The sequence below is a fragment of the Azolla caroliniana genome, unplaced genomic scaffold (genome assembly GCF_043228905.1).
Source record: "Azolla caroliniana isolate FFs.n. ecotype wild unplaced genomic scaffold, voAzoCaro1.0.p SCAF_3, whole genome shotgun sequence".
NCBI classification, from domain to species: Eukaryota; Viridiplantae; Streptophyta; class Polypodiopsida; order Salviniales; family Salviniaceae; genus Azolla; species Azolla caroliniana.
Genome location: NW_028230438.1, coordinates 1,205,764 through 1,223,468, shown reverse-complemented (window position 1 = coordinate 1,223,468; position 17,705 = coordinate 1,205,764). Strand labels below are relative to the sequence as shown.

The window sequence follows — 17,705 nt, the reverse complement described above, 5'->3', positions numbered from 1 at the left end:
CATGGGAGTGACGGCTGGTATAGTGTTTGTATGATCATGACTGAGATTACCTGGTGTGTGCATGTCGTGCGCGTCTGCAGCTTCGATGCGTTGGGCAGTGAGGATGGCTTCGTGTAGTGTCGTCGGGCCTTGATCGCGTACACGGCGGCCAGAAAAAAAACAACTTCATGTCCTCCGACATGTTGGCGTCAGCCCGGCGTAGGATCTGCACAAAACGAACCGCGAACTGGGTGATGGGTTCGCGTGGTTGTTGGGTAATTGACTCAAGTTGTTGTAGGGCCGTCTGGCGGGAGTCTTGATGAGCAAAATTCCGAATCATGGCTGCCCGTAACAGATCCCAGTCGTTGCGTGTCTCTTCGGGTTGTTGTACAAGCCATGTTGCCGCGATATTCTCGAGGAGTGTCTTCATCTCCATTGCCTTCCGAGGGTGTGGCCACTGGTGGTAACTGGCCACCATTTCGAAATGATCCAGCCAAGAGAGGACGTCTTCCGATGGTAGGCCGGAGAACGGTTTTGGGCGAACTCGAGAGTCCGGGAGATTTTGTTGTGGCTCGGATCGTGCTGAAAGAAAGGACAACATGGCTTGGTTAGTATGGTTAACTTGTAAAATGATGTTGGACAGAGCTTGAACCAGTTGGTCGATTGGCGATGTGGGCTGGTGTCCTTGATTGTGTTGTAGGAATTCCGGATTCATCGAGTTTGCGTTGCCGTCGTTGTTGTCGTGTTGCATCGTGGCGGGCGTTGTTGGGGTCGTGAGTTGGGGTGGCTTGGCCCGTCTTCTCCACCAAGATGTGAAATGCTCTCAAGAATAGCCTCCATTTCATTATGTCTCAAGTTACATTTTATAGACTCTCTCTTAGCGTGGAGGGTGTTCTCCCGCTCCAATTAGCTCTACTAATTATGGGGCTTGGTGGGGGCCTAGTTTGGGTGTGGTGCATGAGGCTTGGTAGGGGCCTAATTTGGGTGTGGTCTATGTGTGGTGCATGGGGCTTGGTAGGGGCCTAATCTAGGTGTGGTCCATGTGACCACCACAATACAACTGATTATTTAGGAGTTAAAAGCCTTATGGTTTGAATTACATGGTTTTGAATTTGAACATCAACGAAATTTGTTGGTTGATATCCAAATTTGAAAACTCCTCTCTGATGATCTTTTGCAACCCTAGCTTATTAAATGAAGGATTTGTAAAGTTATTAAGATTTGTCAATTGATAAAAAATACAATTGGGGGTCCCAAGTTGTAGTTGAAAGGAGTAGGATTGCATTTCTTGACAATAAACCTTAAACCCTAAACCTAGTGCAAAGCATCAGACTCATAGTTTGACGATAAAGTGGGAAGTTCACAAAGGAAGGTATAACTCCAAGTTCCAACAAACCTTGAACTGTTATGAATTTAATAGTCACATGGAAGCTCTCATACACCATAGACTAGGTTTAGTGAGGAATGAAATTTCTACAATAGAAACAATTTCAAGTGAGAACAGGGAAGAAGAGACTAGCAAAGCTCTATTTGGTTATTTGTTTGATAGTGGAATGCTAAAGAGAGCTTGGCCGAAATTTTGAGAAGTTGAAATAGAAAATTTTGGGAATGAGAGTTGAAGTGTGGGTTTGAGGCCTTAAAGTCCCCATTAGTTGCTGGCATTTTGATAAAATCTTGATCTAACTAGGACTACCTTAGGCATAAGTGAGATTTTTCCAAAGGAGGATTTTTCTAAAGGAGGCATAAGTGGTTAAGGTGTGTGCTTGCTAAGTACATGGGGTTTCCTTGCGAGAGTTCGAATCTCTCAGGTGAAGCAACTACATACTTCTATTATCAAGTTTAAGAATCAAATAAGTGAATTGATCCAAGTCAACATGTTTTACAAGTTTGGGTGGATTTATTATCTATTTATTTGGATAGTAGATAAAATCTTGTTGCCGTAACCAATATGTTTGTTTGATCACTAGCTTACCTAGAGGGGAGTCCACATGTCACAAATAATTTGGACTTGGCCTAACTTTTGATCACATGGGCATAGAAATCGATACCCAAATGATAAATTGGTGTAAGGAGAATAGGATAGCAAATAGGAAAACCAAAGACTACATTGCAAATATTAACCCCATATGTTGGCTCCAATATTAAGTTAAAATGGCTAGAACATACCCCCATGAAATTATCCTTAGCTCTAAGAGATCCTTAACAATAGTATCGGTTTAGTTCAATTTCCTAGTTTTTTAAATGGTTCGGTTCAATGTTGTTACAGATTATTCTCTTTCAAGTTTATCTTGTTCTGTTTATATAGTTTCAAGTTTTTTTATTGGTGAAATCTTAATTTTAATTTTAGAAAAAAGTGAAGGCATTAGTTTAGTGTTGTTTGAACAACTTGAAAGGGTAGACATAATTGCTTGATTATTTGCTTTGGTTCTAAATATGTTGTGAGTAGTTCGGTTTAAGTTTGACTTTTTTCAAGTGGTTTGGTTTGAACAGCTACGGTTTAAACGCTTCATTTTGAACAATTTAGGTTTTAACGATTTGTTTTGAATGGTTTCAAATGGTTCAGCTAAATTTGGTTCAAGTTCATGTTTGATGTTAAAGGTTCAGTTTTAGGAGCTAGAACATACCCCCATGAAATTATCCTTAGCTCTAAGAGATCCTTAACAATAGTATCGGTTTAGTTCAATTTCCTAGTTTTTTAAATGGTTCGGTTCAATGTTGTTACAGATTATTCTCTTTCAAGTTTATCTTGTTCTGTTTATATAGTTTCAAGTTTTTTTATTGGTGAAATCTTAATTTTAATTTTAGAAAAAAGTGAAGGCATTAGTTTAGTGTTGTTTGAACAACTTGAAAGGGTAGACATAATTGCTTGATTATTTGCTTTGGTTCTAAATATGTTGTGAGTAGTTCGGTTTAAGTTTGACTTTTTTCAAGTGGTTTGGTTTGAACAGCTACGGTTTAAACGCTTCATTTTGAACAATTTAGGTTTTAACGATTTGTTTTGAATGGTTTCAAATGGTTCAGCTAAATTTGGTTCAAGTTCATGTTTGATGTTAAAGGTTCAGTTTTAGGAGCTAGAACATACCCCCATGAAATTATCCTTAGCTCTAAGAGATCCTTAACAATAGTATCGGTTTAGTTCAATTTCCTAGTTTTTTAAATGGTTCGGTTCAATGTTGTTACAGATTATTCTCTTTCAAGTTTATCTTGTTCTGTTTATATAGTTTCAAGTTTTTTTATTGGTGAAATCTTAATTTTAATTTTAGAAAAAAGTGAAGGCATTAGTTTAGTGTTGTTTGAACAACTTGAAAGGGTAGACATAATTGCTTGATTATTTGCTTTGGTTCTAAATATGTTGTGAGTAGTTCGGTTTAAGTTTGACTTTTTTCAAGTGGTTTGGTTTGAACAGCTACGGTTTAAACGCTTCATTTTGAACAATTTAGGTTTTAACGATTTGTTTTGAATGGTTTCAAATGGTTCAGCTAAATTTGGTTCAAGTTCATGTTTGATGTTAAAGGTTCAGTTTTAGGAGCTCCCATGTTGAATAAAAATAGTGGTGCCTCTTTTGGCTTGCACCAATGCCTTTTCTTTTAGCATGCACTTAATCCATGCAAAGGCGTTTGATGTTAGCAAAATGCTCATATTTTTCGATTATTTCATTGTTGTAACTTGTGGATCATAACTCACCATTTCCCCTTATCATTGCTTAACATTGTTTGAACCCTAAACCTTATTCTTCAAATGGTTAGCTCATCATTCGAGCTTAACTTCACTTGATCCATGGTTTTCTTCCGATGATAACATCAACTAAATATTCACCTATTACAAAACTTGGTATTTCTCGTGCTTTTCTCCTTTTGCAAATGGTAATAGTACCATAATTGAGTGGGTTCATCGGTGAATGGGCATTGGGGCATAGTGAATCACCAATAGGTAGGTAATAAGACAAACATTCCATTGAGGAAAGAATTTTGACTTGTCCAAAAAAACAAACTGCCACTGTCCACACAAAGACTCCCTTCAACTTTTGTGGATATGCTTGATTTCCATGTCTACCATGAAATACAAAGGCATTGAGCATATCCCACTTTTTGGGGCAATCTCCAATAGGTCAAGAAAAATGAAAACAATTTCCATTAGTCGAGCAACATAAAATATCTCTCTCACTCTCCCCACTTTCTAACCAATCTGAGAGAGACCCGTCTTTTTTAAAGCTTCGGCCAAGTGAAGAATGTTTCAATTATTATGAATATTCCGTTGGTGATTCTTTTGTCATTTCCTTTCTTATTTTGGTGTCTCATTTAAGTGATTAAGAATGCTGGTAAGTTCTAAAGTGTGTATTAAGAGTTTTAAACTCTTTATTAAAAGGAGGGGATTGTAGGATTGAGAGAGTGAGATCTTAAAGTAATACCTAAGGATTCATTCAATTAAGCATAGATGTAGAGCAATCTCATATAGCTAGTTTGTGCCATATGTGTGGTGTTCTCGGAAGTATTCGTAGTCTAGTTAGTTAGTCCTAAGCATTTTCGGAAGTCGCCAAAGTATGATCCGGACAATCGGGAAATTTCTTCGTTCAAGGCCTTTTTCCAATCGATTGATTAGTTCTAAACATATCCCCAATTTTATGGCTCTAATAAGAACAGGTCTCTATATGTGGAATCAATCCCCCAGAGAAAGTGTTATGATTGGCATCTAATTCATAGGACCATGCCCATGCCCTATATCATATCAATCCAAGGGAAGTATTAAGATTGGTATCCAATCCATGGGGCCATGCCATGCCCCGTGTTGATGCCAATCCACGGGAGTTCCATAGTATGTACTATGAACCATACATACCATGGGTGTTTCAATCATTCGAGAATAGTAAACACCCTTGAAGTACCATATACTTCTGTATTCATTATTTATTATAAGGTAAAATTTTTTGAAGGTAAGAAAGTAAAGGTAAAAAGTTAAAACGGTAAAAAAAAAACATAAGAATGTTTTCATAACATACTCCTTCGTTTGCATTCGTATGAAGAACGAATATTTTCGAATTCCTTCGTTTTCATTCGTATGAAAACGAATTGTTTTCGAATGCATTCGAGTATGTATATTACGTACTATGCATGGGACCATGCCATGCATGCGCTGTGTCACATGAAGCCAAGGAAAGTAGTATGATTGGCATTTAATCCATGGGACTATGCCATGCCCTGTGTCATATAAATCTTCCATAAGTGGCATTTTCTCAGAAGCATAGGGGGCCCGCCCAATTTTGGATGCATGCGGAAGAAGGTAATTTGCTCGTGATTATGCTAATCAGTGCGACAGGAAGAGACAATTGATGTACAAATCTTTTGAATCTTTGTCTGCTTTTGGCTATGGCGGAGAAGAAGAAGAGGAATTAAAGTGAAGAAGACAAAGAAAAATGCTTTATCACAATCATGGCCTTCAATTTTCATTATTACTGTTGCTGATTCTCGGCAAATGCACAAAATGTGGAGGAGGAAGAAGATAAAGAAAGCATAACAGTTAAAGAAGCTTTCATCATTATCACTGGAGAAGAAGAAGAAGAAGAAGAACTACTTTCTGCTGAAGCTTGGCTATGGCGAGCTTGACCTCCAGCATCCCTGTAGAGCTCATCCTTGGGATAACTCTGTCTCTACTATTCCTCATAGGAGGGCTACGGCAGCTATGGAGACCTTCAACCAAGAAACATAAGGGCCAGCAAGGGAGAAGTCCTCCTTTACCTCCAGGTCGTCTCGGCTTCCCTTTCTTCGGTGAAACCCGAGAGTACCTCGGAACACAGAGAAGAGGGGTTCCCTGGAGATTCTTCCATGACCGCATCTCTAGCCATGGGGAGACCTTCAAGACGAACCTAATCACCTTCCCGACAGTAGTCCTGGCCAGCCCTTCTGGTAACAGGAAAGCCTTCTCTAACATCTACACCTCATGGCCCCGTAGCATCGTCTCTGTTCTGGGGACTGAATCCCTGATCGGCCATGTCGGACCGCATGCTACACGTATAAGGAACGCTCTCATGATGTTCTTGCGCCCCGAATCCCTGCAAAGGTACACGCGAAGCATCGATGGCATCCTCGTCAGGTTCATTCAGGAGCATCTCGATGGCAGATCTGAAGTCGTTCTCTTCCCGCTCATGAAGAAGCTCATGTTCTCCATAGCTTGTGAGGTTCTTGTTGGGAGACAGGACAGAGAAGATCACGAAATGCTCCTTCTTCCCTTCGAAACCATGGTGAAAGGCCTCTTTGAGCTGCCGATCTGCATCCCAGGAACCAGATATAGTAAAGCGGTGGCAGCTTCTGACGCGATAAGAAAGCAGTTGCAGGTATGGATCGACGAGAGAAGGAGAGATATGGATGCTGGCTCTGTCACTGAGCATCCGGACATCCTCTCCGGCTTTCTCAACTATAGAGATGAGCAAGGAGAATCATTTTCTGATGAGGCCATCAAGGACAACATCCTCCTGTTGCTCTTCGCAGGCCATGATACCAGCACTTCTGTAGCCACCATGGCCTGCAAATATCTGGCATCCAATCCCGACATAATGGATGAGGTTTACAGAGGTAGGTTTTGTTTGTTGCCCCACCCCAAAATCATTCTCATTTCTTGATCAGGGCACCGCATAAAGTCTGATGATTTTGTATGTGTTTTTGGTGGTGATTTCTCAGAGAACAAGGAGATCACGGCGAGCAAGGCCCCCGGTGAGCTCTTGAATTGGGGAGATTTACAGAAGATGAAGCTTTCATGGCGAGTAGTGCAGGAATCGATGAGGCTGGTGCCGCCAGCACAGGGGTCATTCAGAGTGGCACAGGAGGAGGACATGAGCTTCGATGGCTTCAGGATCCCCAAATCATGGAAGGTGAGAGAGAGAATTCCATGAATTCCATGGAAGCTTTAATCTGATCAGATCTGATCCATATCATTCATGCATTTGGTTGTTATTTTTCCTGCACACAGATAATGTGGTCTGTGCACTCGACTCATCGGAACCCGAAGTATTTCCGGGAGCCGGAGAGGTTCGATCCGTCGCGCTTCGAAGGTGAGGGCCCGGCTCCGTTCACATTCGTCCCGTTCGGCGGGGGCCCGAGGATGTGTCCGGGCAACGAGTTTGCACGCATGGAACTTCTCGTAATCATCCATCACCTCGTGACGCATTTCTCGTGGTCTCTTAAGGACCCCTACGAAGCCGTTGTTGTAGACCCTATGCCATTCCCTGTGAAAGGGCTCCCTATTGTCCTTGAAGCTCGCACCACATGAGCCCTCCAATTTGTAAAAATAGGACTTGATGAAGCAATTGACCCCTTCAAGCTAAGTGACGTCTAAGTTCTAGGTACTGGGTTCAAATATCCCTAAGCCATTGGACAATCGATAAATCAATGTCAACTATGTGCCTTGAAATTGTTGAGAACAAAATACTGAATTCAAAAACATTAGTTCATGGTCCGCAAAGCAGTCCATCAACCATGGCCATTTAAGATGTGACATTACCACTCCATTTCTAATGCATTTGTTACCACCTATTGAAGCTTGTGGTTCCCCATTTGTTCTAATCCACTTTGCCGTCCTTGTATATACATAGGAATTAGTTAATGATATACATAATTTGTTTTTACTTAGGCAACGCTTTTATGCATAATTTGTTTTTACTTAGGCAATTCTTTTGTACATTTGTGGTAACACATTTCAACCTCATGATTTGCGGCAAGCAAGGAATCATATATTGCTATGTTCAAGATGTTTTGCAAGCTCTCCCATTGATTCTTAAAGCTAATATACATGCTCAAATAATTAGCATAAAAAGAACATGAAGACCAGTGAAACCGCTTTCGGATTTTGGAGCTTAAACCTAGCCCAGTCAAACCATCTCTGCCATAAGACAATTTATCCATGCTTTTGTTTTGGTTCAAATAATGATCATCTATCGTGATTTGTTGATACATGTTAGGATTTAGGTTTTCTTTGCACCCCTACCTAAGATGTTAGACGTAGGATGTTAATATCTTCGTCCATATCTGTGAGAATGCCATGTACAAATTCTATAAGCTCAATTAGTTAAGCCCCTTGGTCTTATTGTTGATGCGGAAATTGTAATCACCATTTTACTTGCCCATCATATAAATTAGTGGTTGACTATATTAGCTATTAGGTCCGGCGTAGAATGTAGAGCAAGAGAAATGAGTTGGTGTTTGATGATCTCAATGGAGGATAGACTACAACTGCAAAGGAAATTTGAGTTGTATGGGACATCTGACCAAAGGAGTCACCTTGACATCTTAGAACGCTCTCTAGTGAAGGTTTACATTGACCATACGGAGATATCTTTAATTCAAGGTTTACATTGGCCATATGGAGGTATCCTTAATTCAAGGTTTACATTGACCATATGGAGGTATCCTTAATTCAAGGTTTACATTGACCATATGGAGGTATCCTTAATTCAAGGTTTACATTGACCATATGGAGATATCCTTAATCGTGTGTGTGTGTGTATAAGAGAGAGAGAGAGAGAGAGAGAGAGAGAGAGAGAGAGAGAGAGATCTTTAATATCTATAACAGGCTAGCTAATTGCAATCTATGGGACATACACCATGACAAGGATCGAACTTCAATTCTCTCAATTTTATGCTAGTGTAAAGCACTAAGATGAGAGAGAGAAGGAGAAAGAGATAGGTAGAGAGAGAAAGAGAGGCGTGTGCATAGTTGTGAATCGTGATAATATCAGGGCAAGAATTTATGGTAGGCACGGTGATATGCGTAATGTTTTTGTATTTCATGGTAGGCATGGAATTAGAGGTAGAGAGAGAAAGAGGGGAGAGTACATTGTTGAGATATGCACCACAATTTTGTATTCGATGGTAGGCTTGGAGTTAGTCCATATCCACGAAAGTTGAAGTTGGGAGTAATGATGTAGAAGTTTTGTTTCTTGATGCAAGTCGAAATTCTTTCTTTTATGGAGTGTTTGACAACACTCAATTGTGGTGGCATTATAGTGTTTTTTTTGTCACATTTATTAGTAAAGTCTTGTGTTTTCAAGAGAGAGAGAGAGAGAGAGAGAGAGAGAGAGAGAGAGAGAGAGAGAGGTGTTTGACACCACTCAATTGTGGTGCCATTGTAGTGTTTTTTTTTCACATTTATTAATAAAATCATGTGTTTTCACTTGAGAGAGAGAGGTGTTTGATACCACTCAATTGTGTAGTGTTTTTTTTGTCACATTTATTAATAAAAAAATATGTTTTCACTAGAGAGAGAGAGAGAGAGAGAGAGAGAGAGAGAGAGAGAGAGAGAGAGAGATTATCGTCTTCTAAGACCTAATTTGGCCCATAAGACCATTGGTTACATTGAAAATTGTATGTGTATCCACCCATCGAAAATAAAATAAAGTAAAATAAACATAGTGTGGTGTGCATGTGTTCCTTTGTGCCACCCTTTTCGCACACCCTTTTTAGGATGCATGTATCTAAGCCGATCCACCCTTTTTGCACACCCTTTTTAGCCAAGCCAACCCAAATGGGTACCTTTGTATCAACTATAAATTGAGTAAGAAGTAACAAGCTAACTAGACTGGTTTTGATCTCTTATGTGCATTTTACATATTGGTGGAGAAGCGGGGTACCAGTCCCCCACGCCCAAGCATCCACCTCTTCCTCCTCACCTTAGGTTGTCCACTAACTTCTTGTCTCACGAGTTTCCTCAATCCCCCTCCTACACGGTAGCCCTCTTGTCCCCCACCTTAACCTAGTCCAGGTGGCCCTCAGTCCACAGGAGGGATTGATCTTTCTCTGCCAATTGATCTTTCCCCCGATCCCCCTTCGACACGATAGCCCTCCTGTCCCCCACCTCAGCCAAGTCCAGGTGGCCCTTAGTCCACGGGAGGGATTGATCTCTATCCGCCAATTGCTAGCTCGTTTTTCATCACTAGCCCCGTCCAACTATTATCTGATCAGGGCCGCTAGTTCCACGGGGATGTTGTCAACATCGTTGCAGCTCAACTAGGTGTCCAACAGGTGCTTAAGTCCCCATACCATCCTCAGAGAAATGGCCTCACCAGACGCCTCAATAAGACCCTCAAGAAGGAGATTGCTGCTTACATCGATCCATGTCACAAAACCTGGGATCAAATCTTGCCTTTCGTCAACCACCGCTACAATACATCCATATAGGTGTCGACATAGATTAGCCCTTTTCAAGCACTCTATGGGCGTAACCCTCACCTCCCACTAGAATCGTCCATTGATGTCCATTCGAAACCTACCAACATGGATAGTGCCACTTGGGAGCTTTATCTCCAACAGATGCTCCCCCTCCTTCAATAAGCCACTGCTCATGTTCCTGTTCTTGCTCCTCAGTCTCTTGTTTCTCTCAGGGGCGAAATGTGGTGTGCATGTGTTCCTTTGTGCCACCCTTTTAGCACACTCTTTTTAGGATGCATGTACCTAAGCCGACCCACCCTTTTAACACACCCTTTTTAGCTAAGTCAACCCAAATGGGTAGCTTTGTATCAATTATAAATTGAGTAAGAAGTAAGAAGCTAACTAGGTCGGTTTTGATCTCTTATGTGCATTTCACAATAGATAAAGGAGTTCTCATATTGTACAAAAGATACATATTATGGTGTAACATATTCTATAAAGGAAATGACTATTTACTGGGCCTAGTTTCATTTCCATCCAAGTTTATAAAAAAGGAGCGGGAGGTCAACAGGTTTCCATGTGGGTGTGGCCCCCGGTCCTGATGTAAAAGGTTTATCGACCATAGCTTCTAGGAGGTGTACTCACATTCTCTTATCTTCTCAATTTCTTATGCACAACGAGTGACTTTGAGGCCCAATATCCAAGGGCATTTGGTTGTTCTTTGGTTTTCTGCTACAATGAGGGAGAGGCCGAGTGGTGCAGATGTGTCCATGGTCATCGTCCTCTCCTGTCCTTGAAAATTTTCATCAGTTACATGTTGGTGAATATGAGAGAGAGAGAGAGAGAGAGAGAGAGATAGAGAGAGAGAGAGAGAAGCAAAGAATGGTTCTTTGCATTGTCAAATCAATATAACATTGCTAGATATTCATTGTCTAGAAGGTTTCAATCGTTTTCACATTCAACCATGTTGTTTTTACTACATTCAACATTGGTTGAATTGGGCAAAGTGTTACTGCCTCCATGATACATTACACAAAATCAACATTGAGCATTATTTCTTTGGAATATAAAACAAAAACACTCCTCTTGCATGTTGAGGATAACTCCATCACGTCGAAAACCAATATGTATAGGCTAAAGTAGTGCACCTTTGATGGGCATTATTTTAAATGTGGTTTTATAGGACACTTACCAAGGGAATGTTTGCAAGAGGAGAGCAACGGTGAGGCTAGATCTATCAAGAGGGTTAGAAAAGCTCAATAATGGAGGACAATGATACATTTGACACTTAAAAGGCATTATGGCAATATCACAATTCTCCATGTTGGACACTTCCAAAAGCGTGACCCAAGATAAACAAGATCAATGTAGGCACATAAGAAATCATGTCCACCATTTGTAGTGATGGTTAGGTAGAATGGTGCAACATCATTAGGATTTATGTGTTAAGTGTTACAATGGGAGTTCTGATGAGGTTTGTTTAAAGGTACTTTTGATAGAATAGATGTTTCTCCATGGATGAGGTTTGTTTGATGAGACATACAAGAAATGATTTGGGCCATCTAAGAATGAGTTTCCAAATTAATCACTTAGGAAACAACCCGGGGACTCCACTATATATAAGACGGTTGTATCACGTGCGTTCATGACATCATTTATAAACCCCTTATACGTATGGTTTTTACTATTTTAGTGACCCTTTTGTAGAAAAAAGATTAATAAAAATACCCCTTACTACCAATATATTTTTTGATAACCACCCATTTTAAATACCCTTACATATAAAATATACATGCACACATAGTTTCCAATCCTAGAAAGGATCGATGACCACCTGTACAATTGATGACTCGCAAAATTATGAATGAACATTAAACATCATATGCAATTCCTAGAAATGCTTCATCAAGTGCCACATAGATTGAAAACACAATATGTAAAGTACAAAGTAATGCACACACAATTAGGAAACATTACCAAAAACACTAGAGGTATAACATACATAAGCCGCATATAAGTTTTTTTTTAGTTTATTGAGACATATGAAGAATATAGCATGATAAAAAAAAAATGTAATTTACAATAAAACAATCTTGAACTTGATATATATATCTCAAAGAGCAGATGTGAAACAATCCAAAATGCATATCAATAATGAAATTACTAACAAATTAACCTTATGTTTAGTTTCATGGATAGACTCATATGAAGTCGTAACATTATTTTTTCTCTTCTTGTTTCCCATTCAAAATATTATTTTTTGTGTACACAAAGGAAAATGGTTCATAAAATATATCGTCCTCAATTATTTCGACTCGGATCTTTGCATATGTAAGAGTTCCTCTCACACTTACAATGCCCAAAGGTTTATCTTCATCATCCCTCTCATGTTCAAACACTTCAATAATAGATTCTTCATCCATTATCTACAAATAGAATGACCCACCTATCACTTTTCATATAACCATACATCATATATATGTGTGTATGTGTGCATTGTGAATGTGGTATTCATGTGTGATTTGTGTGTATGTATGTTCCATACATCATATATGTTTGTATGTGGTATGCATGTGTGTTGTTTGTTATGTTTGTGTGTGCGTATGTATGTATGTTCCATACATCATATATGTTTATATGTGGTATGCATGTCTATTGTGTTTTATGTTTGTGTGTGTGTATGTATGTTCCATACATCATATATGTTTGTATGTGGTATGCATGTGTGTTGTTTGTTATGTTTGTATGTGGTATGCATGTGTGTTGTTTGTTATGTTTGTGTGTGCGTATGTATGTATGTTCCATACATCATATATGTTTATATGTGGTATGCATGTCTGTTGTGTTTTATGTTTGTGTGTGTGTATGTATGTTCCATACATCATATATGTTTATATGTGGTATGCATGTCTGTTGTGTTTTATGTTTGTGTGTGTGTATGTATGTTCCATACATCATATATGTTTGTATGTGGTATGCATGTGTTGTGTGTGTGTGTGTGTGTGTGTGTGTGTGTGTGTAGGTATTGTATTGCATGTGTATATAGGTATGTGTGTAATATGTATGTACATATTGTATTGTATTGTATTTAATTGCATTTATTGTGTATGTATAGCATGTGTGATGTGTGTTATGTTTGTGTGTGTGTGTGTGTACATATTGTATTGTATGTATGTGTTATGTGTAAATGTGTATGTAAGTCAGTGTATATAGGTATGTGTGTATGTATGTACATATTGTATTGTATTGTATTAATTTCGTTTATTGTATATATTGTATGTATGGCTTGTGTGTTGGATTGTATACGTTATGTGTGTGTGTGTGTGTATGTGTGTGTGTGTGTGTGTGTGTGTGTGTGTGTTTATGTATGTATGTATGTACGTGAGTGTATGTAAGTCTAAGAATTTATGTGTTGGTTTATGTATGATGTTTGTATTTATGTGTACTTGTAAAATATTTGTAGAGTACTTGTGGCAGCCCCGACAGAGAATAATGGTGAGCAAAAGCAGCACGACAAGGCGAGCGGCGGCGGCAGCAAAACGAGAACTGAGGCGGCAAAATGAGGACAGAAGCAACAAGGGGAGAAGAGGCGACAACAATGAGGAGAGACGAGGAGGTAAAGCAAAGGAGGAGGCGGCAAAAATCTAAATTTAAAAAAACATGAATGTTTGAATATTATGTTTAGTATGAACGAATGTATGTATGTATGTATGTATGTATGTGCACGTAATGTATGCTTGCATGAATAAACATGAATGAATGAATATATGAATGTACATATGTGTATATATGTAATATGTAATGTATGTATATTTGTATGTGTATGTGTATGCATAATACATATATGTGTGTGTGGATGTTTGTTGTAATATGTATGTATGTGTATGTATAATATATATTGTTTGTAAGCATGAGACTACATTTAGTAGCGATGCATTCCCTTTTATATCTCTTTCTTTCTCTTGTAGTTCATATGTCCGGGACTACACATGGTAGCACGGTGTTATATTTGTCACCGGCTTATGTACTCACCCCTTGTAAAAATCTTTATATTCTAAGCCCTGCCCCTCCCCAACTTTCTCCTATTTTCAGCCCTATCCCTCCCCAACTTTCTCCTATTTTCAGCCCTATCCCTCCCCTACTTTCTCCTATTTCTAGCCCTACCCCTTACCCATTTTTTCCTATTCTCATTCAAACCCCTCTCCCACATTATTTTTATTTTTTCTTTAGAATGTTTTCACTTTTATAACTTATCGCTTTTATAGTTTAACTTAAACATTCATACCCCTCATATATATGTACATTAATTTTACATACACATACATACATATTACAAACAAACATCCACACACATATATGCATACACATACAAATATACATACATTACATATTACATATATACACATATGTACATTCATATATCCATTCATTCATGTTTTTTTTTAATTTTTTATTTTAAAGAAGATATCCTGTCATTAGTGTAACCATTTTTACAAGATTTAAATTCTATGTGATTGGGGGGGGGGGGGGGGGGGGGGGGGGACAACCATTCATTCATGTTTATTCATGCAAGCATACATATTTTATGCATACATTACATATATATATTCATTCATTCATACATGCATACATTACGTGCACATACATACATACTAAACATAACATTCAAACATTCATGTACAAATGTACATATGTGTATGCATATGTCATGTATGTCATGTATGAGTATGTATGTCCATGTACGAATGTACATATGTGTATGCATATATGTAATTTATCTGTGTATGTAAATGTACATGATTCAATGTATATGAATGTGTGATTGTAATATGTACATAATATCTATGTATATATCTAATGTATATATGTGTGTGTATATGTAGCAATATATAAATGAATATATGTATGTCCATGTATGAATGTACATATGTGTATGCATATACACATATGTAATTTATCTGTGTATGTATGTGTATTCATATATCCATATGACAATGTACATGATTCAATGTGTATGGATGTGTGATTGTAATATGTGCATAATATTTATGTATATATCTAATGTATGTATATGTAGCAATGTATAAATGAATATAGGTATGTCTATGTACAAATGTACATATGTGTATTCATATATCCATATGACAATGTACATGATTCAATGTGTATGGATGTGTGATTGTAATATGTGCATAATATTTATGTATATATCTAATGTATGTATATGTAGCAATGTATAAATGAATATAGGTATGTCTATGTACAAATGTACATATGTGTATACATATGTAATGTATGTATGTGTATGCATATATCCATATGTAATGTGTGTGTGTGTGTGTGTGTGTGTGTGTGTATGTATGTGTGTGTGTGTGTGTATGTATGTATGCATGTATGTATGTATGTATGTATGTATGTATGTATGTATGTATGTATGTATGTGTGTGTGTGTGTGTGTTGTGTGTGTGTATGTATGTATGTATGTATGTATGTATTTATGTATGTATGTGTGTGTGTGTATGTATGTATGTATGTGTGTGTGTGTGTGTGTGTGTGTGTGTGTGTGTGTGTGCGCGCATGTGTGTGTAGGTGTATGCATATATCCATATGTCAATGTACATGACTCAATGTATATGAATGTGTGATTGTAATATATGCATATGCAATGTATGTATGTACATGCATGAATGTACATACGTGTATTATGTATATATGTAATATGTAATGTATGTATGTTTGTATGTGTATAGTGTATGGCATATGCATATATGCATACATGAGTGTGTGGATGTTTGTTCGTAATATTTATGTATATATGTATGTATTGTAGTTTGTTATGATATGTATGTACATATGTAATGTACGTATGTATGTGTATGTAACGTATTTATGTGTATGCATGTATGTAATGTATGTATATATGTATATATGTGTATGGATGTATGCTTGTAAGACTTATAACATTGTAGGCATATGTATGTATATATATGGTGATATGTGGAATATGTATGTATGTATGTGTATGCATATATGTATTTGTCAATATACATGATTCAATGAGTATGAATGTGTTTGTAATATGTGCATAATATGTATGTATATATCCAATGTATGTATGTGTATGTATATGTATGTGTGTATGTGGTCATATGTATGTAAATGTATGAATATTTTTGGGATATTTTCATGTTTAGTATGTATATGGTTAGTATATGGATGTATGTTTGTAATATGTACGTAATATGCATGTATATATCCAATGTATGTGTAAGTATACATATACCTAATGTGTGTGTGTATGTAAGTATTGTGGTTTGTATGGTCCAGTATAATCTATATATACGGTGATATGTGGAATATGTATTTACATATGTAATATATCTATATATGTATATATGTAATTTATGTATGTGTAAATTTGTATATTGTGTAATAGGTATCGATTATATGCTATGTAATATCTAATTTATTTATGTGTGTGTGCACGTTTATATATATGTAATATATGTAACTTGTTTGTAAGTATGAAGATTAATATACATATAATATGTAGCCTTAGGTAATAATATGTATGTGTATGTGTATATATATAATATGTAATTTATTTTTCTGTGTTTTGTATGTATATATGCATTTGTGTATGTATGTATGTCATATGTAATTTTATTGTATGTATTATGTTACATGTATATATGTATGTCAATATATATGGTTGAAACTTGATTCTAATATGTATGTAGTATGTAATGTATGTATGTACGTGTATGTCATATTTACATATGGTAATATATATTTGTACATATATTTATGTTTAGTCATTATGCATGTATAAATGGGTGTAATGTATGTATATACATATTCATGGATGTAATGTTTGAATGTACAGGTATATACGCATGTGTGATGTGCAATATATGAATGTAGGTACATATATATGCATGTATGTGGTATGCATGTGTGATGTGTGGTATGTTCGTGTGTGTATGTATGTATGTATGTATATATTGTATTGTATAGTATGTATGGAATGTGTGTATATGTGTATGTATGTGTATATATAATATGTACTTTATTTTTTTGTGTTTGGTTTGTATATTTGCATTTGTATATAATAATATATGTGTGTAATATGTAATATATAAAATATGTTTGTGAGAATGTGTATGTATATATGTAATATGTAATTTTTATGTATGTATTATGTATACTCCTATGTCAATATATATGGCCGATTCTAATATGTATGTAGTATGTAATACATGTATGTATGTGTATGTACATATTTACACATGGTAATACATATTTCGACATATATATGTTTAGTCAGTATGCATGTATAAATGGGTGTAATGTATGTATATACATATTCATGGATGTAATGTTTGAATGTAGGTATATGTATGTATGTATGCTACTCCAAATTTGAGTATTGTTTGTATATTCTTTACTATCTCATTGAAATATCTAATATTTCATGGGCTTATGTAAATTTTTTTTCTAGCATAATTGATAATACCCTTATGTAAATATATTTTCAAATCTTTATTAATACCCTTATATATATATATTCTGTATCTCACTGATTAAATTAAA

General features: G+C 36.9%; 1 protein-coding gene across 3 annotated transcripts in view; it reads left to right on the top strand.

Moving 5' to 3' along the window:
• Positions 1-5,483: 5,483 nt before the first annotated feature.
• The window catches only part of LOC147865763 (cytochrome P450 716B1-like), a 48,864-nt gene continuing 36,642 nt past the window's right edge, over positions 5,484-17,705 (top strand). The window contains exons 1-3 of one of the 3 annotated variants that reach the window (XM_087316130.1): positions 5,484-6,545; positions 6,651-6,841; positions 6,940-7,425. In XM_087316130.1, the coding sequence (XP_087172256.1) occupies positions 5,567-6,545; positions 6,651-6,841; positions 6,940-7,239 (1,470 nt within the window). In that variant the 5' untranslated portion in view covers positions 5,484-5,566 and the 3' untranslated portion in view covers positions 7,240-7,425. Of the gene's footprint in view, positions 6,546-6,650; positions 6,842-6,939; positions 7,426-17,705 lie in introns of those variants that run through there. The other 2 variants (XM_087316128.1, XM_087316129.1) reach the window with 2 other exon arrangements.